Source organism: Suillus subalutaceus, assembly GCF_016647625.1.
Source record: "Suillus subalutaceus strain FC151 chromosome Unknown DFJ58scaffold_6, whole genome shotgun sequence".
In the NCBI taxonomy this organism is placed as follows: domain Eukaryota; kingdom Fungi; phylum Basidiomycota; class Agaricomycetes; order Boletales; family Suillaceae; genus Suillus; species Suillus subalutaceus.
The window spans coordinates 167644-191293 of record NW_024540255.1 but is presented as its reverse complement, the minus strand read 5'-3'; the positions used below and the strand labels follow the sequence as shown (position 1 = coordinate 191293).

The 23650-nt window shown below is 48.5% G+C and overlaps 8 protein-coding genes across 8 annotated transcripts; 3 read left to right on the top strand and 5 right to left on the bottom strand.

Annotated features, from left to right (window-relative positions):
* Window positions 1-1261: 1261 nt before the first annotated feature.
* DFJ58DRAFT_406112 (uncharacterized protein) lies at window positions 1262-2135 on the bottom strand. Its single transcript, XM_041380242.1, has 2 exons — window positions 1679-2135; window positions 1262-1622 (listed from the first exon to the last, which is right to left on the bottom strand). The coding sequence occupies exons 1-2, from the start codon at window positions 2023-2025 to the stop codon at window positions 1415-1417; spliced, it is 555 nt and encodes a 184-aa protein (XP_041249694.1). The 5' UTR covers window positions 2026-2135; the 3' UTR covers window positions 1262-1414.
* A 28-nt stretch (window positions 2136-2163) lies between these two features.
* Window positions 2164-8703, bottom strand: DFJ58DRAFT_760416 (glycosyltransferase family 48 protein). Its single transcript, XM_041388415.1, has 14 exons — window positions 8384-8703; window positions 8062-8327; window positions 7397-8011; window positions 6332-7342; window positions 5937-6278; window positions 4530-5898; window positions 4298-4477; window positions 3864-4245; window positions 3345-3810; window positions 2952-3282; window positions 2829-2902; window positions 2710-2773; window positions 2305-2656; window positions 2164-2247 (listed from the first exon to the last, which is right to left on the bottom strand). Exons 1-13 carry the CDS (start codon window positions 8592-8594, stop codon window positions 2601-2603), a joined length of 5367 nt encoding a protein of 1788 aa, XP_041249693.1. The 5' UTR covers window positions 8595-8703; the 3' UTR covers window positions 2164-2247; window positions 2305-2600.
* A 46-nt stretch (window positions 8704-8749) lies between these two features.
* Window positions 8750-10027, bottom strand: DFJ58DRAFT_760414 (uncharacterized protein). Its single transcript, XM_041388414.1, has 4 exons — window positions 9552-10027; window positions 9431-9493; window positions 9247-9372; window positions 8750-9197 (listed from the first exon to the last, which is right to left on the bottom strand). Exons 1-4 carry the CDS (start codon window positions 9981-9983, stop codon window positions 9087-9089), a joined length of 732 nt encoding a protein of 243 aa, XP_041249692.1. The 5' UTR covers window positions 9984-10027; the 3' UTR covers window positions 8750-9086.
* Window positions 10028-11634, top strand: DFJ58DRAFT_760410 (nucleoside phosphorylase domain-containing protein). The gene is made up of 6 exons (XM_041388413.1): window positions 10028-10528; window positions 10586-10662; window positions 10718-10802; window positions 10849-10896; window positions 10944-11344; window positions 11408-11634. The coding sequence occupies exons 1-6, from the start codon at window positions 10333-10335 to the stop codon at window positions 11543-11545; spliced, it is 945 nt and encodes a 314-aa protein (XP_041249691.1). The 5' UTR covers window positions 10028-10332; the 3' UTR covers window positions 11546-11634.
* Window positions 11635-11899: 265 nt separating this feature from the next.
* On the top strand, window positions 11900-14113 carry DFJ58DRAFT_760404 (isocitrate dehydrogenase). The gene is made up of 10 exons (XM_041388412.1): window positions 11900-12207; window positions 12319-12410; window positions 12470-12535; window positions 12589-12729; window positions 12784-12892; window positions 12945-12955; window positions 13004-13147; window positions 13202-13261; window positions 13313-13897; window positions 13949-14113. Exons 1-10 carry the CDS (start codon window positions 12111-12113, stop codon window positions 13994-13996), a joined length of 1353 nt encoding a protein of 450 aa, XP_041249690.1. The 5' UTR covers window positions 11900-12110; the 3' UTR covers window positions 13997-14113.
* Window positions 14114-14693: 580 nt separating this feature from the next.
* On the bottom strand, window positions 14694-17145 carry DFJ58DRAFT_903717 (cytochrome P450). The gene is made up of 11 exons (XM_041394879.1): window positions 17136-17145; window positions 16644-17077; window positions 16267-16591; window positions 16068-16216; window positions 15727-16016; window positions 15483-15672; window positions 15338-15419; window positions 15160-15285; window positions 15101-15111; window positions 14913-15042; window positions 14694-14861 (listed from the first exon to the last, which is right to left on the bottom strand). The coding sequence occupies exons 2-11, from the start codon at window positions 16693-16695 to the stop codon at window positions 14780-14782; spliced, it is 1437 nt and encodes a 478-aa protein (XP_041249689.1). The 5' UTR covers window positions 16696-17077; window positions 17136-17145; the 3' UTR covers window positions 14694-14779.
* Window positions 17146-17927: 782 nt separating this feature from the next.
* Window positions 17928-20102, top strand: DFJ58DRAFT_405858 (uncharacterized protein). The gene is made up of 6 exons (XM_041380240.1): window positions 17928-18688; window positions 18743-18810; window positions 18860-19024; window positions 19075-19099; window positions 19161-19763; window positions 19823-20102. The coding sequence occupies exons 1-6, from the start codon at window positions 18387-18389 to the stop codon at window positions 19995-19997; spliced, it is 1338 nt and encodes a 445-aa protein (XP_041249688.1). The 5' UTR covers window positions 17928-18386; the 3' UTR covers window positions 19998-20102.
* Window positions 20103-21075: 973 nt separating this feature from the next.
* Window positions 21076-22576, bottom strand: DFJ58DRAFT_910535 (uncharacterized protein; the record flags this gene model as incomplete). The annotated part of the gene is made up of 4 exons (XM_041395191.1): window positions 22269-22576; window positions 21802-22206; window positions 21378-21406; window positions 21076-21196 (listed from the first exon to the last, which is right to left on the bottom strand). Exons 1-4 carry the CDS (start codon window positions 22473-22475, stop codon window positions 21076-21078), a joined length of 762 nt encoding a protein of 253 aa, XP_041249687.1. The 5' UTR covers window positions 22476-22576.
* Window positions 22577-23650: the final 1074 nt, after the last annotated feature.

The following is a 23650-nucleotide window of genomic DNA, read 5'->3' as shown; positions in this document are numbered from 1 at the left end:
ATGATACATATACCCACTTGAAGCCAATAATTGACCTTTCTTTGATATCAAACTTTAACTGCCGCTGCTGCCATCCAGGTTGTAGTAATAGTGACTTACCACCAGACGCTTCTACTGCTGTAACCTCCATTGGTAGCATTGAGCCAGGTGTGTTATAAGTGCATGGCCACCTTTGAACGGGGAAGTTCGTAAGAGGAAACTCAGGATAGATCTAACGGTAAGGATAGCCGGGATATGTTAACGGAATGCCATGTCGACGGCGTCAAGATCTGTGGAAATGGTCAAGCTTGAACTTAATTAAGTGAAACATTCAGATGCGGTATGCCATACGGGCGCTAGGCTAAGCACCCGTTACAGCAAGTACCGGGTCGTGTGTTCGAATGGCTCTTCATATTTTAGCTCAATTCTTGGGCTCAGTTCGCGAGCTCAGCCCATCGGAGTTCGCCTGTCACCAAATGACAGCGCTTGGCGTTCGGCAGGCACCCGGTATTCATCAACACCCGCAAATAACGCACACTCCGTTCCGTTGATCGTCGAAAGTCATTCGGTGCAGGGGAAACCATCACTAGCGGCCTAGGTAAGATTTATTTGAACAGCGAGAACATGAACTGATATATCAATTTAGCTTATACCCGTAACAGCTGCTTTCCGATGGCTTGGGAATCTGATGAGTATGCACAGGCTCTGCTTGCTGTAAGTGTAGCTCGTTCGTTATGATCAGACTCGGACTAATTTACACTATTACTAGCTTGCACGTTCGCAGCCGTCCAACTCGCCAACTCCGATTAGTGCTCCTGGCATCTCGTGTTCTCCCAACACCTCATTTGTGCCACAACCCACGAAAGGCGATAGTTGAACCTCTTCATTCGTCGTCGTACAATAGGAGTGACAGCATTAAGCTCTGGCTCATTAAAAGGCCTCAGTGTGTATGGTGTTGAAGGATAGCCTAATTGATGAGTACGTGAATATGCTACGAGTCAGTAAATCAGATAACCAACCTTTATCAACAAGTATATACTCCCCATTCTTAAAATAATGCCGACGTCGCTTCCAAAGATCTGACTGCTTGAAAATACGGACATCAGGAACAGATCCGGGCCATCCGAGGTCATAAGATATGAACCGACGTTCATGATCAACCACAGCCTGGACATTCATCTGTATCATCTCAGAATCAGTTCCAGCTCTCGGCTACAACAGCAAAACAAATCCTTTTACCGCGAAAAACTTCTTGCGGCACATGTATGTCCAGCCAAACTCTAATGGCTTCTCAGAAAACCGAATCAAAGAACCATCAGCACTTCCAATACAAGCAGGAAAACCTGAGGTCTCCTCGATGTAGTCTGAAATGATCTCCTTCCGTGGGGCAGTCGGAAATACCAAGAACTCGACCTTTAGTTCCCGCAATGCTCTGCTAACCCGACGACAATACCTGAAAACAGAACCATGTCCGATTGCCAACTCTTTTGCCACTCGGAGTGTCAGATCCACGCATCCCATAACGGAAAAGAAAACACCCAAGCTGATACTTCACGTGTCGCTGTGGTTTGGTTCCAGTCGAAGTAAAAATTGGATTATCTGCTAGTTTTGCAACCAGCCTGTCGAACGTGTCTCGACTGACTCTAATTTGATTTGAAGTTCACGAAAAATCATCAATTAGCAAAACTACACTACACACCGAAAATAATGGCGAAATTCACGATCAGGACTTTGCAAGCAGCACGCAAAGAAATCCTTGGACCGAGGAATCTGATTGTACGGCCCTCGTAAACCATCACCAGTAATAGATGCTGCGAGAGATTGATATTCGAGAGCTGCCATGAGCAATGCATCAGAATCCGACATATAATCATTTTCAAGATCATCTTCGTTAGCGAGTTCATCGAGGTCGTTATCGTTGTCGTCGAGCACAGCCGCGAGCCCCATGAGGAGTTGGGCTTGTCCTGCAAGATGTGCTTGGAGTTCAGCCTGTGTTGGTTGCACCATGGTCGAATTCACGCATCGTCGTGGCTGCGTCGGCAGCATCGGGACCCTTTAAAAATGTCAAAATTTGACAAGTGAACTCCGATGGGCTGAGCTCGCGAACTGAGCCCAGCAGCCCTAGTACTAAACACGGGGAAAGTAAAATAAGCCCTTGATCGAAGTACCAGTTACTAGTCACGTTCGTCGCTGTACAGTCCTCGATCGAATGTCCCAGGGCCCAGGCTGCCAGCCAGCGCTCGGATCCTAGCGACGCCAGGTACATACCTGACCCGTTTCCTACGGTCCCTAGACTGACATCAGCTCTATGTATCAGAAACGTACGTGTCAGGAGCCTAGATCTCCGAATCAATATCGCCAGTCCTGCAAAAGGATAAGGTTCCCTTCGTCATATGTACGCAACCCAAATATATGTGATTTATCAAAGTTCGTAGAAGTTCGTATCCGAAGTACATTACACCAATCGTGTCCATGCAGTACGAGGTGGGTTGAAAACGTCAAAACTAGACATATTGGCAAGTGTTCATGTGAATATCCAGCACGCGACGGGATCAGAAAATACTACAAGTAATGGTGGATAATCTATAGAATGCGAATGATATAGATGGCAGATGAATTCATTACAGATTATTGCATAGGGTGCAGTTGAAATGAATGCTGTTCCGGAAGACGGCAGCTGGGGAGAGCTTCAATAAACAAAAAAAAACATAAATAGCCATAACGACTTACGAAGGACAATGAGTGCTGTAAATACGACAACGACGATCACATAAAGAGTGCCATATTTGATGATCTGGGGCCATGTATGAGCATCTTTTGCTTATCTGCCCAGACTCGAAAACACTCACTATCCAGCGGCGCTGCTTTTTCTGCTTCAGAGAATAGAGGGGAGCGCGAATCTGCTTGGAGGGACGCAACCAGACTGAAGCAATATCAGTAATGCACGAAAAATGTTGTGGTAGACAACTCACACAGCAGCATCGCATGCAAACGATCCGCGTACGGGAAAAGGATGGGTGGGGTCAACATAAACAATAGGAAGTGACCAATGAGAAGGTCAGAGCTCCACAGCGACAGCTCAATGATCTTGACAATGAATTCACGGGCGGGTTGTGACATGACATGGGAGCCAAGGCCACGTCCATACCACCGTCCAGTCCACCACGCACGGTTCGTCTCGTCGTGCTTGAATTCACGCGATAGGAACACAGCAATGAGAACCTTGTGAATCGCACGCTGGATAGCAATGACCGCGATAATGCCAAGGACTGCGTGTGATGCATTCCACGCCTCAAGGAACCACTTCAATGCCAGACCGGACTGTGTCAGAACTGCTAGATGGTAGACATACTGCATACACTCACCAAGAACTCAAAGAAGCACACCATACCAAGGACGCCAAGGAAGTGAGTGGTAGATGCCATGACAGATCCGAATTTCGGGAATGTGGGGTCCATCATCGGACCAAGGAAGATGGAGATAATGAACTGCATAAGAAGGACTGCAGCATTCCATACGATCGGACCGAGGGCAATGATCGCGATTCGAATCAGCGGGTTTGGTGGAAATTGGCCAGTCGTATCGGGGAAGGACTTGACGAAAACGTAGGCAATGGTAAACAGCACCGCCATCACGATAGGGAAGATGACCTCAGAAAAGATGACCGCTCTCCAACCGGCACGTGGAACATCACCCGACATTTTATCTGAGGGGAGACCAAGCTTCTTCTTCTTGTATCCCGTAATCATAGTCCGCGATAGACGACAGTAACCGATCCAAGAGTTGTTATGCGAGCGCGAATTTCCACGAGACATCCATCTCAAGAATTCCCTACAACGCAACCATCAGCAAAGCAGGCAAACAAAACAAAGGAATCGACTGACCGATAGTCGATCACAAAGTCCGCGAACGCGAACTGATGCGGGTTGAACAAGAAAGGAGCAACGCAAAGGGCAAGGATTGAGATCCAGAAGTAAATTAAGTAAGGTGTCCAAAGTGCCAAAGTGACATAGAGAAGACTGATCAAGGTCCTCATGCCCAGGTAAATACTCGGTCCGGCGAAACGAGAGAAGAGGATGCTGAACGAGATACGGGTAGTTGCGAATCCACGTCCTGTCGCGATGTATCGGGCACCACCAAAGGTCAAGTTGCTGATGATGGAGTGCGTGTAGATCTGAGTAGAGAATACCTCAAAGATAGGGGAGAGGGACATGAACTGCTTTCCAAGACGAATAATGGCACGACCCGTCCCACGTTCCACCAGTTCTGTAAAAGCGTCAAAACCGCACCCCACTAAAGACGAGCGAATCATGCATACCCTGAATGAACAGCGGCAGGAAGGCAATCATGAACACCAAGAAGATACTGATGATGCAACGGTGAATCCAGTCGAATACGGGCGTCAAGTTGTAGCAGCCATCCATGCCAGGCAGAACAGTGCCAGTGGAAGAATACTGACACACCAAGATCGAAGAGTTCAACGTTCCCAAGAACACCACTACATAACACAATCAATTGCAACTCGCGCATAGTCGTAAGAGAAGACATACTTGTCACAATGAAGCACTGGACCGCCAAGATGACCAACATGTTGTTGATGTGGAAACCAGGGTGGCCGTAGTAGAACGTGAGGAAACGGTCGACAGGCAGTTGCGTGCCCATGTAATAGTACTCCCGACTAAGCATCTGCTCTCCCATACCAGTGCCGATCTTCGTCTGGAAGTTGAGGATGGTACCGAACCCAAGGTCACGACCTTTGCCACACTGGTAGTACTCGGTGTGCTTGATACGACCACCACGACCAAAAGCGTTCATGCCAGCATAGATATCCTCGTTAAGGTGTAAACCTTTCTGTGCCTTCGACACGCCACCACGAGTGTTCATGTAGAGCGCGTTCAGGAAATCAGGATGGCCATAGTGAAGCTTTCCACCGATCCATGCCCAAGCACGAGCAGACAGCGTACCGAACGTCTGTTCCTTTCCAGCAGCGAGATCACCAAGAATACCAATGTTCTCCGAGAAGATGTACTCGCGAGCGCCGACGATGGCCACAGGGCTTGTCTTAAACTCTTTATGACCATATTGTGCGTACGGGCTCTGAGTTGATACCGAGTACTCCTCGAACTCGCCCAAGATGTTGCGAATCTTAAGACACTCTTCCAGATAGTTATCCTGGTTGGCATCAATGAGTTGCAGGTATTCACCACGATAGAAGATGATCGCGTGATTCTGGTTGTCCGACTTGCCGTCACCCAGAATGGGATTACCGGGTAGCTCAATGCGGAAGTTGGGTCGACGACGGCCAGTCTCAGGAATGAATTCAGAGTGGCCATCGATAAGCGCAGAGAACAACCGCGATTCGCCACCTTCCTTGCGCGGTGACTCTTCATCCAGGTACGCAATCTGAAGATCCGGATATGCACGCAGCAAGAACTCAGCGTTCTCGTGCTCCTCCTTGTTGAATTTGGAGTACCGCTGCATCGAGACGACGAACTTGAACTTGCGCCGGGCCATGCGTTCAAGCTCGCGTTCGAGTTTGTCCGTGTTACCACCGAACTGCTGCACAACCTCGGGGTTTTCCACCCGGTAGAGTAATTTGATCGCCTTGGCGTAGTTCATCATACCGGAGACTGTGCGGTAGAGCGTCTGCGCACGCAGAGAAGCCCAGATACGGGTCCGCAGGGTGAATTCGGGGGCAGCGCTCTTGAAACCGATGCAGTAGAACGGTAAATCGTCCATCTTTGACTGACCCTTCTCATCCGTGCCGAAAGGACTCGTGCCGTTGAACATGGCAGATTCCTCGGCCAAAATCTTGGTATCCTTGACGAAGTTGTCCCATTCAACGGGGTGGAGCTGCTTCAGGTACTCGAGCAGAGTGACACGGGTATTCTGATCTTCCTCGCGGATAATCTCCCTCAGCTGATAAGAGGATCTAACAAATGCTTCGTAGGTAAAACTTCGGATAGGAGAAACGAACCACGGACCTTTTCGCTGTAATGTGGCGTCAAGACCGTGAACGCGGGCATGGCATCCACAGGGAGCGGTTCCGGCACAGCAGTCGTGAGTGACTGCGCAAAGAAGGAGATACGACGCTCAGCCTCGCTCCCCGAAGGGAAGAACTCGCCCTTGAAACCCTTATCGCTCTGAGAGATAAAGAATGGCGGCGCACGGAGGCTGCGTTTGCCATCATGCCCCGAGTCAACCTGGTGGTACAACAGCTTCTGCACGTGCTCAATGGAAAGCAGATGCTCGCGGTACATGGAAATGATAATCGCGTTCCAAATCTGCGAGACCAACACCTGTAGAAAAAAATCATCAAGGTCCATTCAGGTAACGATCGCAGAAAACTGACCTTCGGTTTGTACTTGACCTCCATATCCCTCGTCGCAAGCAGCTTTGCATAGATCCGTTTTGGTAGCCTAGTGTAGATATCCTTCCATGGCGTCCATATCGACAAGCCAAGCAAGAACGACCGCGCGATACTGAACACCGTATTCCAAATGATGTACCAAAGGAACGTATCGAGGAAAAACAGCACTAGGTCCATCACGTACATGATAGCCAGCGTGAACGCAGCTTGGTTGGTGCACAGACTGGAGCCAAAGTACCTGTCACTACAACCCTGAATCTTCATCCCCACCATCACTGCAATGGGATCACGGAAAGAAAGCGTGAGGAAGAAATAAGATTCTGTGGCTTTGCAACCAAAAACGAGTGCCCAGAGCGCCATAGAGCCTAAGCGCGCTTTTGCGTGCAACCCAGGATACGAAGCAGTGAACGTTTGACTGGCGAGGTATTTCCGCGACTTTCCGGCAACTCTGTCCCCAAACATGCGTCCAGACGGCATAGTCGCGAAGAGGAGCGTAGCAACAACCGATATGAAGAACTGCACGATACCGAGGATGAGGGCGAGTGAACTCGTGGTCCCATCAGAGTTACTTTCTGCGATGGCAATGTAGAAGGTTGGGCCGCATGTCAATCCGAGGGTGATAAACAAAAATAGCAAGCGCCGAGAGAGATGAGAGGTATTATTCCAGGTAGTGGGGATATACGAAAACTCAGCGAGCGTCGCTGCGATCATAATGATCGTCGCAACTGCACCTCCGAGCGCGGTGACAGACCACGACAATGCCGGGGAGTTGTAAACTTTATTCAAAGGAAGTGTGATCTGGTATACTTTAGGGGAGTTGAATGCGGTATAGAACCAGTAGAGAGAGACGTGAATGACCCAAATGCGGTTGAAATTGACCAGGAGATGTCCAAAGGAGCGTTTTTCATAGTAGGTTTTGAAGAATGCACGATTCCAGTCAATGCTGTGAAACTTCATAAACCTGTGAGGAGGTGGAAGGTCCACAAGTCTCGTCTGAATTGCAAAATCGGTTTAGCATACAGCTGTCAGCAGTGAATAGCAGCGTACCTTGTCGGTAAGTATGATCCGAGCAATACCTTCTGGATACCAGAAGAGCTGGTTGACGTCGTCGTAACCAATGATATCTGCATGGTCTCGCTCCCGCCTCACGAATCGCCCATCAACTACCTCGTAGCCTTGGTCTCGAATAAAGCGGTACAAGGGCTTGATGACAGATTTCAGGTATAAACCTTCAGGTACGGGCTCCATTTTGTTCTGGCACTCAGGCGAACGATAATAGTCGTCCGCACACTTGAAGATGAAGCACAGACACTCTGGAACAAAGCGCACTTGGGCAGCCTCACCCCAGCAAAGAAGGTACAACGCGATCTGGCGGAGGCGATCGTATTGGCTCATGTTGTTCATGGCCTGGCGCCAGCGCTCCATAGCGGTTGCGAGCGATTTCTCATTAGACGAGCGTGCGCCGGCCCTGCGGTTGAGACGCTGAAGACCAGGATTCTGAACGTGGCCCACGGCATCATCGAGGTCGAGTTGGGCTGCAAAATACCATTTACGGTAATTCGCATGCTCACCACCAATGTAATCCGCATGTAGGGTGAGGAGTGCCTGATTGGGCGACATACGGGATGCTCGACTGTCTAGCAGTTGCATCAAGAAGTCAAACTAGGCTGGTTGTCAACATCCACAATGATTTTTAGTGGAATAAAAATTACCATGTTCCGCATAGAATCTCGCTGGAAACCGAATTTCTGGGTCAAGTCCAGGAAAATATCTTCGATTTCCTCCTTGGAAAGTGGGATTTGACGCTCGGCTGACCAGGCGGGATATGCCTCGCGGGCGCCTGGTGGTCCTGCGTATTCGGCCCATGCCGTTGCGGTCGAATCTGACACGCCCATTCTCGAAGGTCCTAGAGATTCTGAGGATGCTGGAGGATACCGCTGGCCATAGATGTCGACATCCGAGTCTGTGTCGGGTTGTGCTTGAAAATCACACAAGTGTGAGTATGAGAATGGCACAACAACGTGCTCCACAAACCGTATGGGTCGTAGTTGCCGTTGTGATCATAGTATCGCTCTGTGTCATTGAGACCATTGTTGCTGCTGTCTGAAGCATAAGTATCTCTACGACCGTAAGGGTCGACATTGTCAGAGTCGTTGTCGCTGTAAACGTATCTGCGAGGACCACCCGCTGCGGAAGTGAAAGGATCTGCGTGATCTGCTGTTGGCGAGGAAGACTGAGGATACATTTTGACCTCTGTTTTCCTGAATTAACAGGCCAACAGGAAGGAGAGTGCCGTGGTCAGGAGAAGGAGTGGTAGTGTGATGAAGAATGAACGAGGTGTAACGTTTGGTGCAAACTTCAGGTTGCTGCAATGCGCCCGAATCCTGTGAACGGCACCCTGTTTCCCACGTCCATCACTCCACGATCCAAACCAATGCATTGAACTAGCTTGCTCGGTTTATTTTTAAAATTTCAGGAGTCATCCTCCGGTGGTACAACAACAACAACTAGTAGTAGTACTATTCGTTCTCTTATAGTCGACTTGGATTCAATGTACTTGACACAACACGAGGAATGGGCATGCAAACCGCCACTATCGTATGCACATGCTCTTGGCAAAAAATAGTCCTCATAACCTCCACGACCCAGGATGGCTTATAAGGAGCAGGAAACCCTGGGAAGTCAATTGTGGTCCTCATGACTACGTCAGCCACGTATTGGATTGCAACGTGACGGGCTATCTTTTTTTTGACAACAAATGTCGGAAGATGGCATATGATAAGATGCCTAGAACGACAATAAACATTGACACGGATCTCGCACTGATAATACCTGTTTCATGTTCGACCTATTTTCATTATGATCCAAACTTTGCAACGGCGATTAACGAAGCTTACCACTGAGGTAAACGGGGAGAGGATCGGGATCGTAAAGTGCGAGGTACCCTTCGATTTGGGGGAATCACGCAGCAGTATATAAATCAACGCAAGGAAGAGAAGCATAAAACATGCTACAAGGGCTGCCTGGATGAATAGATTGAGCTGCGCACGGGAACACAAGCGAGTTAATTATGCAACGTACAACAAACTTTTCGAGCCTGCTCTGCCGTTGTTCGCTCGCCCGCACGAGAGCCGCAAATTGGTTCTACGTTCGGTGTCACGGTTAATCACCGAGAACATCTTTAGACATCGCAAATACTCACCGTCCGCTTCTCTTCCATCCCTAGCCTCACTTCCGCCATTTCCTTCTGATGCTGAACACGCGTTGTCAGCACCGTTTCAGCCACCACTGCACGCGCAGCCCAGTACTGCTCGACGAATGTGCGAGGCTTAGCAGCAGCAGGTGTAGAGTACCATGTCGTCTTAGGATATTCCAGCGTGTTGTTGGACGTAGAGGTTCTTTCTACAGCAAGTGAAGCACTCGCGATCTGCATCGTTCTAGATACTGGTGGTTTGCTTTGGACAGACACCAAACATTGTCTAACGTTAGATCCAGCTGTTCGGGTACTTGACGGTGCGCTGTATATCGTGGCGGGTGGCTTTGGCTTTCTAAGCTTGTTCATGGTTGGGCGTAGAGCATGAAGTACGTAGCAGGCCCAGACCAAGTTGAAACCAGGCGGGTCTACTTCAAGCATGCCGGCATCTTGTCATCATGAGGATTATTTGCTTGGCCGCAGGCCCGGGCCGTTGCCATTGGCAAAGACAAGTTCGACGACTCAGGAGTCATTCGTCTTTATCTTAAAGCAATAGCAATAACAGCTGGAAGCTTCCAACGACATGCAGGGGATTGTCTTATCATGATACGAATCAAGTTCTCAAACAGTTGCTATTGAACTTTTGCTCTTTCTAACCCGACAAGTTCGACGAGGAGTCGTTCGTGTTTATCTCAAAGCAATAGCGATAATAGCTTCCAACGACCTGCTTATAGCCTTATTATGACATGTTCTAAAACAATTGCCAGCTTGTGCTCTTCCCAACCCTGACATGTCTTCATCAACCACCCCAGTACTTCCCTTTGCGCAAACTCTCGCGACCATCTCGCGTTTGGTTACCGACCCTCGATTGTTGAAGCCACGTATCGGAATCGTTTGTGGATCTGGTCTCAGCACCCTTGTCTCGAGCTTGAAGGATGTGGTGCAAATCCCGTACTCACAACTCCAGGGTTTCGGAGAGAGCACAGGTATGTGCCGATAAGGATGATCAGGTATCACTGACCTCAGCAAGACCATCTACTAAGTTGTTGGCCAAAAAAGCATGCTCGCATTCGGACTGATGGGCAAGGATAATGTGCCTGTTGTGGCCATGCTTGGGCGGGTGAGTGAGGTGAAACACCGGTTCACCAACAAGTCTATTGAAAGAGAGACAACAGTTCCATCCGTACGAGGGCCACAAGCCAATAGTCGTGACATATGGCATCAGAATCATGAAGAGGTTAGGCGTCAAAGATGTTATCAGTAAGCGCACTTCTGACTAGCAGAGTAAATGTCTGATCCAATACAGTAACAAACGCTGCCGGGTCATTGACACCAGAGATACCCGTTGGAACAAGTATGATCTTTTATCCATACCAAGCCCAAGACTGAATAATGTCGCAGTTGTCGTTATTCGCGACCACCTCGCCCTCCCAAATCTAACTGGGATGAACCCCTCATTCGGACCCCTTATGTCCCAAGAATATGCCCGTTTTATTCCTCTGGGTGACGCATACTCCCCTCGTCTACGACGCCTCGCTTTCCTTGCCTCCAACTATCTTAACTTTGACTCATCTGCACTGGCTGAAGGAACGTATGCCTGGGTGGCAGGTCCTTCATATGAAACCCCTGCCGAGGGCCGTTTCCTGCGCAATGCAGGTGCGCACGTAGTCGGTATGAGCACGATACCCGAAGTAGTGGCTGCCCGAGAAGAGAAGCTCGAGGTCATGGTGCTGAGCCTCGTTACTAACACGGTGGTCATCCCTGATACCTACAGGAGTATCAAGGCAGAGGTTGAAGCTGAGGTGCGTAACCATGTAGAATAAGCACGCCGATACTGATTGCTCCGTCGATGGTGGCCTCTGCAGCTTGCTGGTCAGCGTGTTGAACTTCCTTCCATGGCGATCGCGTCGCACGAAGAAGTCCTGGAGACTGGGAGACAAAAGGCAGAGGTGATGAGGAGTCTCGTCGAACGCATCGTCGAGCTTGTCCCGGCAAACTCATGAATGGAATCGGATATGTACTGTAATCAAATCCACGTTTGATTCTGAACAGATTTCGACGTTAATTGATGTGCTTGAGAAGATTTCCCAAGATATCGTACCACTTCCGTTGCAAGCGATTAAGTCCTACGGCAGGATTCAGTATATAAGTTCCTGTCATGGTCTTCGGCCGTCCCTAACTATACCATACCCGCAAATTCCTCTACTACATCGGCCAAGAGCAGCTGATTATCGTTCGGCAGCACAACTCGGAGCATGACGCGCTGGCGTATGCTCCTAAATCAGCCGCGACGGGGCGCCGTCATTCCATATGCCATACCTAGCCGGGCCTGCCCAAGCAAGGGCTTGAGCCTGAACTTCTACTCTAAGTCAAGGTAAGGTTTTTACAAAGCATCGATTTTCCCCAGCAGCCGCTGGCTCGTTGTTAGTGTGCTCACGACATCCCACGCGCGCACGCCGTGGCCCGTGTGCTTCATTTGTATCTTTCAAGCCCACGCTTACAAAAGGCATTAGCATTTGTTTTGATTCCACCACATACTAGTGCTTTTCTTCCCTTTACTAACTAGCCATGCCAGTTCAAGGAGCTACGCTCTTTACTGCTGTTAGACGCCTGGGTCCGCAGAGTAGACCGCTGGCACGAGGCTTTGCGAATTCGATGAGCTTACGTGAGTAGTTTGCATCCGGTATGGCTGGGGTGGCTCGAGCTACACAGTAGACGTGCTGTTTCTGCAACTCTCTCGTTCCATCGGAACCATGTACTGATCCGATTCTGACAGAATATGGGAAGAAGATTGTGGTAGCGAAACCTGTCGTGGAGCTTGACGGAGATGAGATGACGAGGATTATTTGGAAAAAGATTCGTGAGGAGGTGCGCGTTTTTTGAAACCTTCCGCTACACTCTATCTCAGACGTGTTTGCTACTTCAAGCTTATCCTCCCCTATCTACAACTGGACATCAAGTACTACGACCTTGGCCTCGAGTACCGTGACCAGGTACGCTTCCACTCCATCAATTCACTTTAATTTCCATATTCATGCGGTGAAAGACCAACGACCAAATAACCGTGGAAGCCGCCAATGCCATTCTCGAGCACAAAGTCGGCATCAAGTGTGCGACAATCACGCCCGACGAGGCTCGTGTGGAGGAGTTCAAGCTCAAGGAGATGTGGAAGAGCCCGAACGGCACGGTGAGTGTTGTATCTAGCAAATAATCATCGCCAACTTCTCAACAGATGACGTAGATCCGTAACATCCTTGGCGGAACTGTGTTCCGTGAGCCCATCATATTGGATCGTATTCCCAAGCCGATTCCGGGATGGGTGAAGCCAATTGTGATTGGCCGTCATGCTTGTTCGTTGTTCCATTTGTTATCTCATGATTGCTGAGCCTGACAATGATGTAGTCGGTGACCAGGTATGAGATTTTCGAACGTGAATGGCACACGTGTTTATGCGGGTTTAGTACCGTTCCACCGACTTCGTCGCACCGGGACCAGGAAAGCTCCAGCTCGTATACATCCCTGCTGATGGAGGTGCGAAGACTGTCATGGACGTGTATGACTTCAAGGGAAAGGGTGTCGCCATGAGCATGTACAACACTGATGAGGTAAGTCCAGCGGCTCTTTGTCCTGATGCGACCATTGACTATGCCCGTTCTTAGTCAATAACCGGGTTTGCACACTCATCATTTAAGATGGCTCTCCTCAAGAAGATGCCCTTGGTGTGTCCGAATTTACCCGACCCGCACACACCATATTAACATAACATCTAGTTCATGTCAACAAAGAACACCATCATGAAGAGATATGATGGCCGTTTCAAAGACATCTTCCAAGAGATCTATGAATCGCAGTACAAGGACGCTTTTGAGAAGGTCGGCATATACTATGAGCACCGCCTTATCGACGATATGGTTGCACAAGCGATCAAGTCCTCCGGTGGTTTCGTATGGGCATGCAAGAACTACGATGGTGATGTGCAGAGTGACATCCTCGCTCAGGGCTTCGGTTCCTTGGGCATGATGACCTCAGAGCTGATCACCCCCGACGGCCAGATCGTTGAGAGTGAGGCTGCCCACGGTACCGTCACCCGACACTACCGTGAGTACCAGAAGGGCAACGAGACGTCGACCAACCCCGTGGCGTCGATCTTTGCATGGACCCGTGGACTTCTCCACCGTGCTAAGCTGGATGGCAATGAAGAGCTCAAGAAGTTCTGTTTGGATCTCGAGGCTGCATGTATAGAAACGATCGACAAGGATGCAATCATGACCAAGGATCTTGCTCTTGCTATCCACGGCAAGAACATGACGAGAGAACATTGGGTCGTCACTGACAAGTACATGGATGCAGTGAATGTAAGTAGTGGTTATGGACACACGTACCGAACCTAATTTTTTTTTGTGCAGGCTAAGCTGCAGAAGAAGCTTGCTGGAGGGCTCACTGCTAAATTTTAAGCATGTGTCATGTGTCTTTCTTTTGTATATAGAGAGGATGTATGTTTGAGTAGCGAATATTCTACTTTTCTATGCAACGTGCGGCGTGCGAGCGTCGTCGTGGCCTGATACCAATTTGCAAGAATGACTGCAGATGCCATGACAATATTAAGGTCCATTTCAGCAACGCCAACCCCTAGTTCAAAGAAGATCGGCCGAGATGTGAGTGCTTACTAAGCACAGTTTCACTACACAACCCATCGCTCGTCCTCTGCTATTGACGAATCTTGACATTTATAAATATCATCTGGCTGCGTGGCATCGTGTCGAAAATATTACGAGCAAGTGATCACTTAAGTGACAGTCCTCAACCCGCTATGAAAAAGATCAACATAGTTGTCACTATATATGTCATTCAAATGAATTTCCAGTCATCTGTATTTGCGAACCATCCTAGCCGTCACCGGTCACTGTTTCGCTACTGGTTTAGCAGATGGAACGGGCAAGTCAATCGCGCAGGTGGTGATAACAACCCCCCTCCCATAGCGTCCCTAGTACTGTGAAATGGCGCACACGAGGAGTTTATCACGGTAAGCTTATTGGATCCATCGGCCATCGACGAAGGAGCTGAAGAGCTCGAGTTTGTTCCTCATTATTTCTATTAGACGGGAGGTGTCAGAAAGGTGCCAGATGAATGAGTTATCAGGTAGTCCATGAGTAGCGTTATAATTCAATTCAATGAAACAGAAATATATGTACAAAATCATACATCACAGATAGATTACGAGAGTCATCTTCGTGTCCTCAGTAGTTAGCATCCTGCTGAATGAGCGCAATAGCTTTTGCAGAACGAGGATTAATAGAGCACTTGAACGGCTTGGGGTGGCTGGGAGTTTGTGTAGCTTTCATTACGGATGCGATAAGATGCACGACATACCTGATCGTGCCTGATGTATGGTCAACTTCAGGGGTGACCTCGACACCCTTCTCGATCACCTTGGAGATATCAAACACAGCGAGTGACATCGCGGTGGATATCCAGACGGAGGCATCGGCGAGGTGGAGACCTGTTCATGAAAGCAAACAACGTCAAGATACTGTTTGTTGAGTATGATTTAGGCGTACCGGGGCAGATACTGCAAAGCAGAAAGTTAGCATTGCATTTAAAATCAACCCATGCTTACCGTCTACCAAATCCAAAGCAGATCGTGCGAGGTTCGGGTTCGGGATCTTTTCCGTTATTGTCCAAGAAGCGTTCAGGGTTGAATTGCGAGGGGTTGGTATATGTCTGCGGGTCATTGAGCATGAACCTGTGTTTCACTTTGGTTGATATATCGAATACGGAAATATAAAAGTGCTAACCAAATGTTAGGTATTACCAAGGAACCTTTTGGGATGTGGTACCCGTCATGGATATCGTCTTCGGTGACGCGATGGGGGATAGCTGTCAATTGAGTTATCGATACAGCTCGGCAATTAATGAATGCGATAAACGAGATCCACATACCGGTAGGGCCGACAACATTCCAGCGAAGGACTTCTTTCACAAGCGCCTCAGTATAAGGGAGAGAGTCGCGGTCTGCGAAGGAGGGAAGACGATCAGGACCAACAACAGCGTCTATTTCAGCCTGGGCCTTCTTCTGCGCATCAGGGAACAGTGTCATAGCAAGGAAAAACGAGTATATTGTAGAAACCGTCTGGGGAGACAGGTGTTAGTCTCAAAGTATGGTAATATGAAGGGAGGAGCCAACCGTGTCGGCACCACCGGAGTATAGGGATGCAGCAGACCATTTCACCATGTGATCCTCTTCAGCAGACAGAGTAGTACGGCCTTCCAACAGATTCGAGGTGAAAGATATCGGGGCAATGCCAGCATCCTGTAAAATGTTCAACTCATGATCGTAACGCCACAGATTCTTGGTAACCATTTGTTCCTTAACAAACTTGTACGGTACATCAACCATATCTTTTAGGTCCTGGCACCATTCACGAGCCAAGCGCTTGAAGCCAGCGCCAGGAAACCACTCGGGGACGTTGGCCACTGAAGATAATCAAGCCATTTACAAGCAAGGTCAGAGTCTTATAGTCTTACAGAATGGCACGATGTCGACTATGAAGGCGCCGGGAGCAGTGGACCTCGAGAATTGGTCCATAGCACGGTCCGCAAGGTCGATAAATGGATCGTTGTTCTCCTTCACCTCATAACCGTGAGAGATCCGTAGAATGATAGCGCCAGCGGTGCTATAAGAATTCAAGGTCCCATCCATGCAAGGGTAAATCATACAACGTACTGTCGGACATGAGTTTGCAGTTGCTCGGGGTTTGAAAACACGCGCTTCAGGAATCGGCGAGTCTCGATCTCCTCGATCGGGTGGTAGACATCCAAGGCGGCGCGATTGCCCATGATTTGGTGTATATTCTTGCGGTACTGGCGGAAGCGGTCACCGTACGGGAGAAGACCCAAAGTGTGCTTCCACCCAACAAGTTCGCCACCCATAGGCAGAACAGGACGGTCAGAATACACGGTGCCTTTCTTGTCCAACATGTCCACCGCGCTTTTGACTGAATTTAGCACAATAATGTGCTGACCCAGGACCTCAACATGCGAGATAGCGCCTAGAAAGCACAGAGTTGGAATGCATTATTTGGAACAACAGGAGACACTCACCGTACTTCTTACCCCACTCCGCAAAGGTGAGCCAAGGCTTGGTTTGAGGCATGTCTTGGATATTCCCAACGAGAGGCCACCCACGGGGGCCGGGGGGATATGATGCAGGATTCTTGTTCAACACTTGCTTGACCAAATATGCTCCAATACCAGCAAGACATAGGTCCAGCCAATGACGTTGGGTATCAACATGACCGAGGAGAAGAAAATGAACTAGCAAAAAACGAGGCTGAGTGATGAGAGAACCGATGAGATGATATCCTGGACATGTTATATTCAATCTGTTCGAAGACCACAATCATACAAATAAGGACTTCCCTTCGGTCGGCTCTACGACAATATATTTATGTTTACAGTAGCCACTCAGGGGATATTATATTAGCGGCGTCTCTGCAAATAGACAGCGTCTCTTCGCGTTCTCACGTTTGATAACGCTGTGCACAATTGACCGTGAGCAGCGGAGGTCGAGCACGGTTTGCGGTAGCGTCAAACCTTAACATCCATTAAATGTAGTTGCATATGCGGGTTACAGAGGAAATTGTCTTCGATTCACTGTCCATGACGAACGATTTGTAGAGAAAGGTAACTCAACTGTTATGAGACATTTTCAACTGTTACCGTCCTCGTCGGCAACACGGATGAGATTGCTGACACCTTTAGTGTTGTTGGTAGAACTTGGCAGTTTTGCCAGCCGGCTGTGCCGGTTTTTGGCAGAACTCCAGGGCATCCGAGACTCGCGGAGATGTAATTTAGATCTCTGATAACAAAATTTGAATTCAAGAGAACATACGTCCTTAAAGTAATATGGTGCAAATTGGAGGGCGCCCCCTCGCATCACTGATCGATCGATCAACGACAATTTCGGCACAACACAACCTTCGACACCACAGCGCCGTGAAAGCCGCGGAAGCTGGGAAGCCCACCCGCCGTCGACATGCTCACATGCACACTCGTGAAGAGGTTGGCATTGCTGTCGAGACTGCACAGGATCTTGAAGCATCCTTCGCATGGGCACCTCCACTCTCGACCGAACCTCGCGATGCAGATAACTTGCTTGCTGGTCCAGAGATGAAAAGGACTGAAGAAGTTCATAACGTTAACGAAGTTGAAGTGTAAGGAAAATGCTTTTGATTTTGACGAGTTGGATCAGGTCGAACGAGGAATAATACTACAGGCTATTCTAGATGAGGTTGAGGTGGTTAATTACAATGGCGAGGGTGGCAGATGTGCATGGGACGAGGCAACATTCGGATGTCATCGTTAGGAATGTCGTATACATAGTCGACTACATAGCCTAGAGTTTTGCAAACAACCGGTTTTGCCAGTTTTGCCGGTTATAACCGGCAGAACTAAATTCAAATAGTTCTGCCCCCGGGCCCCCACACTACGCCTGCGCCTCCAACGGCCTCGATCGTCTGACCAGCGTGTGTTTCGGTTCGCTAGCGGAAAGTGTTGATTTGGTATATGGAGCCATCAGGTGAGGCAGCGAACAATGAGCATTCGGTGATGTCCCAAATTGCTGATGTGCCATATGGTTTTAGGGAAGTCAACAACGACTGAGAAGATATATCCCAGTGCTTCATATTGAAGGTGAACAAAGGTACCTCTAGCTAGAAAGACAAGCTGACTTCAAGGGACGCGGTGAGCACGCGACAAGTAGGGAATGCGCCGAGGCCGCAAACTATATCTTTTAGTAGGGTGTGGTCTGGATCTCAGAATTTGTAATCACTGATAACGTACAATATGGGGTCGAAAGTTCATTTTACGTGTCATCAAGTTGTCGACCACAGTCATGGAAATCGAGAAAGATCCCTCTCTTCCAGACAATCTCCGCCACGTGCTTTCGAAACTCATGGCCGAAAATGGACCAGTCATGAAGTTACAGGGACAACTGAAGAACCTTTAGAAGACTACCAAACGAGCAGGAAAACGGACACAATATCCAAATTGATGTGGCCATTCAAGGAAACGAAAGCAGCAGCGATTGCTGAGAGATCGAAAGGCTTTTATCACGACATCACAACAGTTCTAGCAATAGACTCACGGTGTGTTGACTCGCTCGTAACGATCGCTAATGCTAACGCAGCCCCGGGGCCCAGGAACACGCTCAAGGACATCGGTCGAGGAGTCGAGGAATTAAATAAGACGCAAGAGGCGCACAAGAAAGGTGAGCGGCTTACTGCCAGCTACTTTCTCATTTTATTCAATGTGCATAGACGAGGAACGTCGACAGTTGCTTAAATGGATGAACCCTGTGTCTTGTATTGAGAAGCACGACGCTCTCAAGTGCAACTCCGAGACCAGTCGTTGGATTTTCCACGCCAATCAGTATAAGGCCTGGAATACATCCGATTGCGCGTTTCTATGGTTGAATGGCCAGCGTGAGTTTCATCATTCACCATTCATTCCAGGTTGCTAACATTCGCAACAGCTGGACATGGGAAGACAAACCTTGCGTAAGTTCCGAAGGACTCGTCTGGAGAGTTTTTAGACTCCGATTAACTTCTGAACATGCAGTTCCTCCATTATCGACGGAATTCAAGGTAGCGGCGGAGCAGAGCCACAGACTCTCGGTTACTTCTATTGCAATTTCCAAGACGACCGAACGACAAACGCAGCCGCAGTTTTGCGCTCTTTGGTTGTTCAACTGCTTCAACAATTTCAAGACGACTGGATCACCAAGATACGCGAGCCAGGGCTGCAAGGAGATCTTGTTTCTCTGCGAAACCTCTGGCAGCAACAACGTGATGTAAAACCGCATCCCACAGATCTGGGGTTTCTACGAAAGCTTCTTGTTGAAGTATCTGCGCTAGTTTGCCGACCAGTCCTCGTGATTAACGCCTTGGATGAATGCAAGGACTACCCTGACCTTGTAGGACATCTCGTAAACCTCGCCGAAGACGCTCAACTGCAACTTTTTGTCGCTGGTAGAAGCGAGCCAGACATCCAAGAAGCCTTCGATGATCTCCCCACCATGTCACTGAAGGACAGCGCAGGACAAATGAAAGAAGATATACTGGTTCACATCACCGAGCAGCTGAATACTAAGGGCTTTTCAGGCCTACCTGACGCGCTTAAAATGATAATTTTGGAGAAACTGTTAGAAAAAGCCAAGGACATGTAAGTAAAGCAGGTTGCACTCGTTCCTGGGAAATTCATCGTCATGTTATCACACGCAGGTTTTGCTGGGTTCAGTGTCAACTGGACGTCATCATGACGTGCAAAAGACCCGGCAGTATTCGGAAAGCCCTCGACGACCTTTCGGCAGATCTATATGAAACTTATGACCAGATCGCTCACTGCCCGGCGTTGCTTACTTTTGCCGGCCGGCGCATCCGTCCCTTTGACGCTTGACCAGCTCAATGAAGTGATGATGATCGAAGTTGGGCTGCCGAGTCTCAATGAAGACCTTGGCGTTATCGACACTATGGATATCGTGGCCGCATGCGGAAGCCTTGTGACCTACAATGAGAAAACTAAGGTCGTCGCTCTATCTCATTATAGTGTCAAAGTATGATATATTAAACTCCGTCATCTTGCTCATTCGCTGATGCGCTATGCAAACTAGGAATACTTGATCAGTCGCCCTAATAACATCTTCAAATCAATTTCAAACACTGGAAGCGAAGTCGCCATAGATTTCTTGCTGTCACAAACAGAGGTCAACCTACTTGATGACATCATGCACAAGGCTGTCAGGTCGAGAAAGTCATCGCACGAATATATCCACAAATTTCGTCGACGCGGTGCGGATGTCAATTTTACAGTCAACATTTCTACCACTCTCCATTATTTCCTCTCCACTCTCACCACGATGGACTATCCTCCCAATTGCTACTCGTCGTAAAAGTGCTCGTTGAACCGTCTTTCAATCTTTCTTTGCACGACCGGGCTGTCAGAATAGTACTACACATTGCTCTTGACAAGACGTCTGGAAGATGTTGTCACATAACCTCTCGAGAAAAACGCCGGGTATCAGAAAAGACTCTATCTAGACATGTGGAGCTGGGCTACAAACAAGATGTGGTTTCCCAAGGTTTAAGCGGCGGCCCTCGTGGACTAGAATTAAGGGGAAGGTTGTTGATGTTACTGAGAAATCCCAACTCGTTGAGTTTTCAGTTGCAGTCACTGGCGAACCGCGATAACCCTAGTCCGATTTGCGCTGTCGTCATTTCGGCGATAGTCAATGGCAAGGTGTCAGGTGAGGGCCCACTTTCATCCAGCCGTATAATTTACCGATTAGCGAAGGCTACACTCATATTTTCGCCAACCTTTCATATTGTAATCAGTCACTTAATAGGGAATCCAAGACTCCCCGAAAGTTTATTCTCTCAGATTCGAGCTTCATTTCATATGCCCACCTGGGCAGCGTATCTCTAGTTGCCTCCTCGACTATCATCAAGGAGACAAAGTTACCGGGATGCTACAGCAGTTAAACGAATATAAAGATTCGACTGGTATCTCCCTTTTTCTTTGGCAGGTGTCCGAGGACGGGTGCGGTACCGAAGTCTTTGAACGTGTGGTTGAGTACATACTTGACGTCTACAGAGTTCCTATACCTTAGTCTTGAGGTAAGTGACAATTCTTCTCAAACATCCGGTGTTCTCATCTTTAAGGGCAGGATACTACAAGCGGTCATTAACCATCTGCAGTCAAGAAGATATGTATGTTACTGTAGTTATTCATCTGTCATGTTGGCGCATTCTTTCACCTTCTTCGAGGTAGCAAACATACGTATGTATTGGCACGCTGACTTCCCAGCTCTGTACAATTGACAATCAGTACTATGTTTGAATCTATGTAACCCCTAGTCCCCGCCTTTATTATGACCGCCTCCCTTCTCTGGCTAGGAGGAGCCATCAGACACCTTGTTTCGCTCAGAGCATTGAATCACTCGCAGTAATGTTACCAATATGTGACGAGACAAGAAGCAGGTCTACGTAGATGTCAGTGCTCGCAGACGTGCACAGCACATCGCGATAACGAGGATATGACTTTGATAAGGAGCACGAAGGCATGGCATGGCGGACATGGTGAATATGTTTTTCACATAGGCGAAAACTTAAAACCGAGAAAAGAGCAAGGAAGGAAAGGAAAGGAAAGGAAAGAAAAGGAGAGAATTGATAATGTGATTGAGGATATGACTTTTAGCACGCACCATTGCTCCTCCCAGTCCACGTCTGCTCCACGTCTCCCTGTTGTTGTTGGTCCCCAGTATATCCCTGCTGTGGAGCGAGGTGCTGGTCCATAGATCAAACACTGTACACCCCATGCCGCTCCCAATAATTACTGGCACTTCTGTCGTTGAGAGACCTGCTTCTCCTATGTCCCATGATACCTTCAAATGAATGTGATCTTGTGGTACTGCGATCCGAAGCTGAAACAACACTGGGAGCCGCTGCTGTTGAGATGGAAGAGGGTGCTCCTTGCAAAATGCTTGAGACGAGAGATATTGAGGACCTTGTATTTGTGCAGATGGTTGTGCTAATGGAGCAGGTCCCGAATATTGGAGTACTGGAGATGGAAGAGCAAACAATATTGGTGTATATGGGAACATGTCGAACTGCAGGTATTGCCGTATTGGGGCGCGTTTGAATCGCAAAAGCGTGAGGGGGAGGAACTCACATAGGCACTAGGAGGTGCTGGTGAAGTGTTGGGTAGGCTGAGATGGCAAGTGAGGTGATGAGCGGATGGGATGAAAAATGTGAGCATAGGCCGAGTCTCATAAAAAGCAACGAGAAATTGACCCCTTCTTGCGTCATAGGCATGAGCACGGAGTGATAAAAAGTCAATAGCTGTCGAGACGAGCGAATGGAGGTGAACTTTAACCATGGAAGGTGGCTGGGACGTCACCGACTGCTGTGACGCAGCTAACGGTAGACACTGACATCGACTATTGACCTCATTTACAAATTACAGCTGGCCATTCCCCGATCGACACCCACTTTAGTGGGAGAGGGTTCTGTACTAGAAATAATGAATCACATGCCATCTGCGTGGAAAAGGCTTGTCAAGAGTACAGCAGGTGGGAAAAAAGAGTTGTCCGATTGAGTCCACCACTGCCACGCAGCTGAATTGTAGCAATTGGACCTTCTTGCTTGTTGGCAAGGACATGATTCAAGATTGGGTCGTCGCTGACAAGTAATACACGGATGCAGTGAATGTAAGCGATGGTTATGAATTCATGTATTGGAGCTAATTTTTCGTGCAGGCTAAGCTCCTGCTGAAGGGGTCACTGCTAAGCCTTAAGCGTGTGTCGCGCTTGACGATGTGTTTTTCTTCAAGGAGTGAATATTCTACTTTTTTTATGCAACGTGCAGTTATAACAATTTGCAAGAATGACTGCAAATGTCACGACAATGACTAGTTTGCTTACTATTTCCGTTTCAGCTTGCATCGGGCAGAACTTATATAATGGACCCGCCGGGGTCAAGACTGGTCAAGATTGCTTTAGTTTTCATTTTATTGCCTTGGTCACGCATAGCATCAGCAGTATTATTTAACACCCTGTTCTATTGCCGCCTCGAGCACAGACCCGATCATGCGCAATTTTTGCGATTCCGATTTCCTCTCAGAAGTTCTTGTGATATATCCATCAAGTGATGCAATCCCACCGGCAGCTGATCGACGTGGCTACGCGCGACTGGACCTGGTCTAACTCTTCTATGTGAACCACAATCTTATGTATGGAGGAAACGATGTGAGTCTATGTGGAGCCTGTATGTAGCATCGAACCATCGACTCGGATACTCACCGACTCGGCAGAAGCAAGGGCTACGTTTTTACATTAATGATCATGGCTGAAGGTGCAATTAGTGTTAGGCTGTCGCAGCCTTCCGAAGAAGTGTTCCGCAACTCACGAATTTCTTCATGACCTTGGATCTTGGCACTTGGCACTTGGCACTAGCACTCCCTTCCTAGAGGCCCACGTCATGTTTCGAGGCAGGTTTCTCGATTGCGTACCAGTCAAGACCGGCTCAATGGCTCCCCGGAATATTTCAAGTCGG

Coding starts and splice junctions, on each gene's coding strand:
- DFJ58DRAFT_405858 (XM_041380240.1), top strand. CDS start 18,387: ATGGGGTCGAAAGTTCATTTTACGTGTCATCAAGTTGTCGACCACAGT. Junction 18,811..18,859: donor GCAAGAGGCGCACAAGAAAG/GTGAGCGGCTTA, acceptor CAATGTGCATAG/ACGAGGAACGTCGACAGTTG. Junction 19,764..19,822: donor TTAGAAAAAGCCAAGGACAT/GTAAGTAAAGCA, acceptor TATCACACGCAG/GTTTTGCTGGGTTCAGTGTC.
- DFJ58DRAFT_903717 (XM_041394879.1), bottom strand. CDS start 16,695: ATGCCTCAAACCAAGCCTTGGCTCACCTTTGCGGAGTGGGGTAAGAAG. Junction 16,017..16,067: donor AGTCGACATCGTGCCATTCT/GTAAGACTATAA, acceptor GATTATCTTCAG/TGGCCAACGTCCCCGAGTGG. Junction 14,862..14,912: donor CATACATCAGGCACGATCAG/GTATGTCGTGCA, acceptor ACAAACTCCCAG/CCACCCCAAGCCGTTCAAGT.
- DFJ58DRAFT_760404 (XM_041388412.1), top strand. CDS start 12,111: ATGCCAGTTCAAGGAGCTACGCTCTTTACTGCTGTTAGACGCCTGGGT. Junction 12,536..12,588: donor GCCTCGAGTACCGTGACCAG/GTACGCTTCCAC, acceptor ATGCGGTGAAAG/ACCAACGACCAAATAACCGT. Junction 13,148..13,201: donor GCATGTACAACACTGATGAG/GTAAGTCCAGCG, acceptor GCCCGTTCTTAG/TCAATAACCGGGTTTGCACA.
- DFJ58DRAFT_760416 (XM_041388415.1), bottom strand. CDS start 8,594: ATGTATCCTCAGTCTTCCTCGCCAACAGCAGATCACGCAGATCCTTTC. Junction 4,478..4,529: donor CCAGTGCTTCATTGTGACAA/GTATGTCTTCTC, acceptor TGTGTTATGTAG/TGGTGTTCTTGGGAACGTTG. Junction 4,246..4,297: donor CCTGCCGCTGTTCATTCAGG/GTATGCATGATT, acceptor ACGCTTTTACAG/AACTGGTGGAACGTGGGACG.
- DFJ58DRAFT_406112 (XM_041380242.1), bottom strand. CDS start 2,025: ATGCTGCCGACGCAGCCACGACGATGCGTGAATTCGACCATGGTGCAA. Junction 1,623..1,678: donor GAATTTCGCCATTATTTTCG/GTGTGTAGTGTA, acceptor AAATCAAATTAG/AGTCAGTCGAGACACGTTCG.
- DFJ58DRAFT_760410 (XM_041388413.1), top strand. CDS start 10,333: ATGTCTTCATCAACCACCCCAGTACTTCCCTTTGCGCAAACTCTCGCG. Junction 10,529..10,585: donor GGGTTTCGGAGAGAGCACAG/GTATGTGCCGAT, acceptor CCATCTACTAAG/TTGTTGGCCAAAAAAGCATG. Junction 11,345..11,407: donor AGGCAGAGGTTGAAGCTGAG/GTGCGTAACCAT, acceptor TGGCCTCTGCAG/CTTGCTGGTCAGCGTGTTGA.
- DFJ58DRAFT_760414 (XM_041388414.1), bottom strand. CDS start 9,983: ATGCTTGAAGTAGACCCGCCTGGTTTCAACTTGGTCTGGGCCTGCTAC. Junction 9,494..9,551: donor GGATGGAAGAGAAGCGGACG/GTGAGTATTTGC, acceptor CACCGAACGTAG/AACCAATTTGCGGCTCTCGT. Junction 9,373..9,430: donor GCAGGCTCGAAAAGTTTGTT/GTACGTTGCATA, acceptor CTATTCATCCAG/GCAGCCCTTGTAGCATGTTT.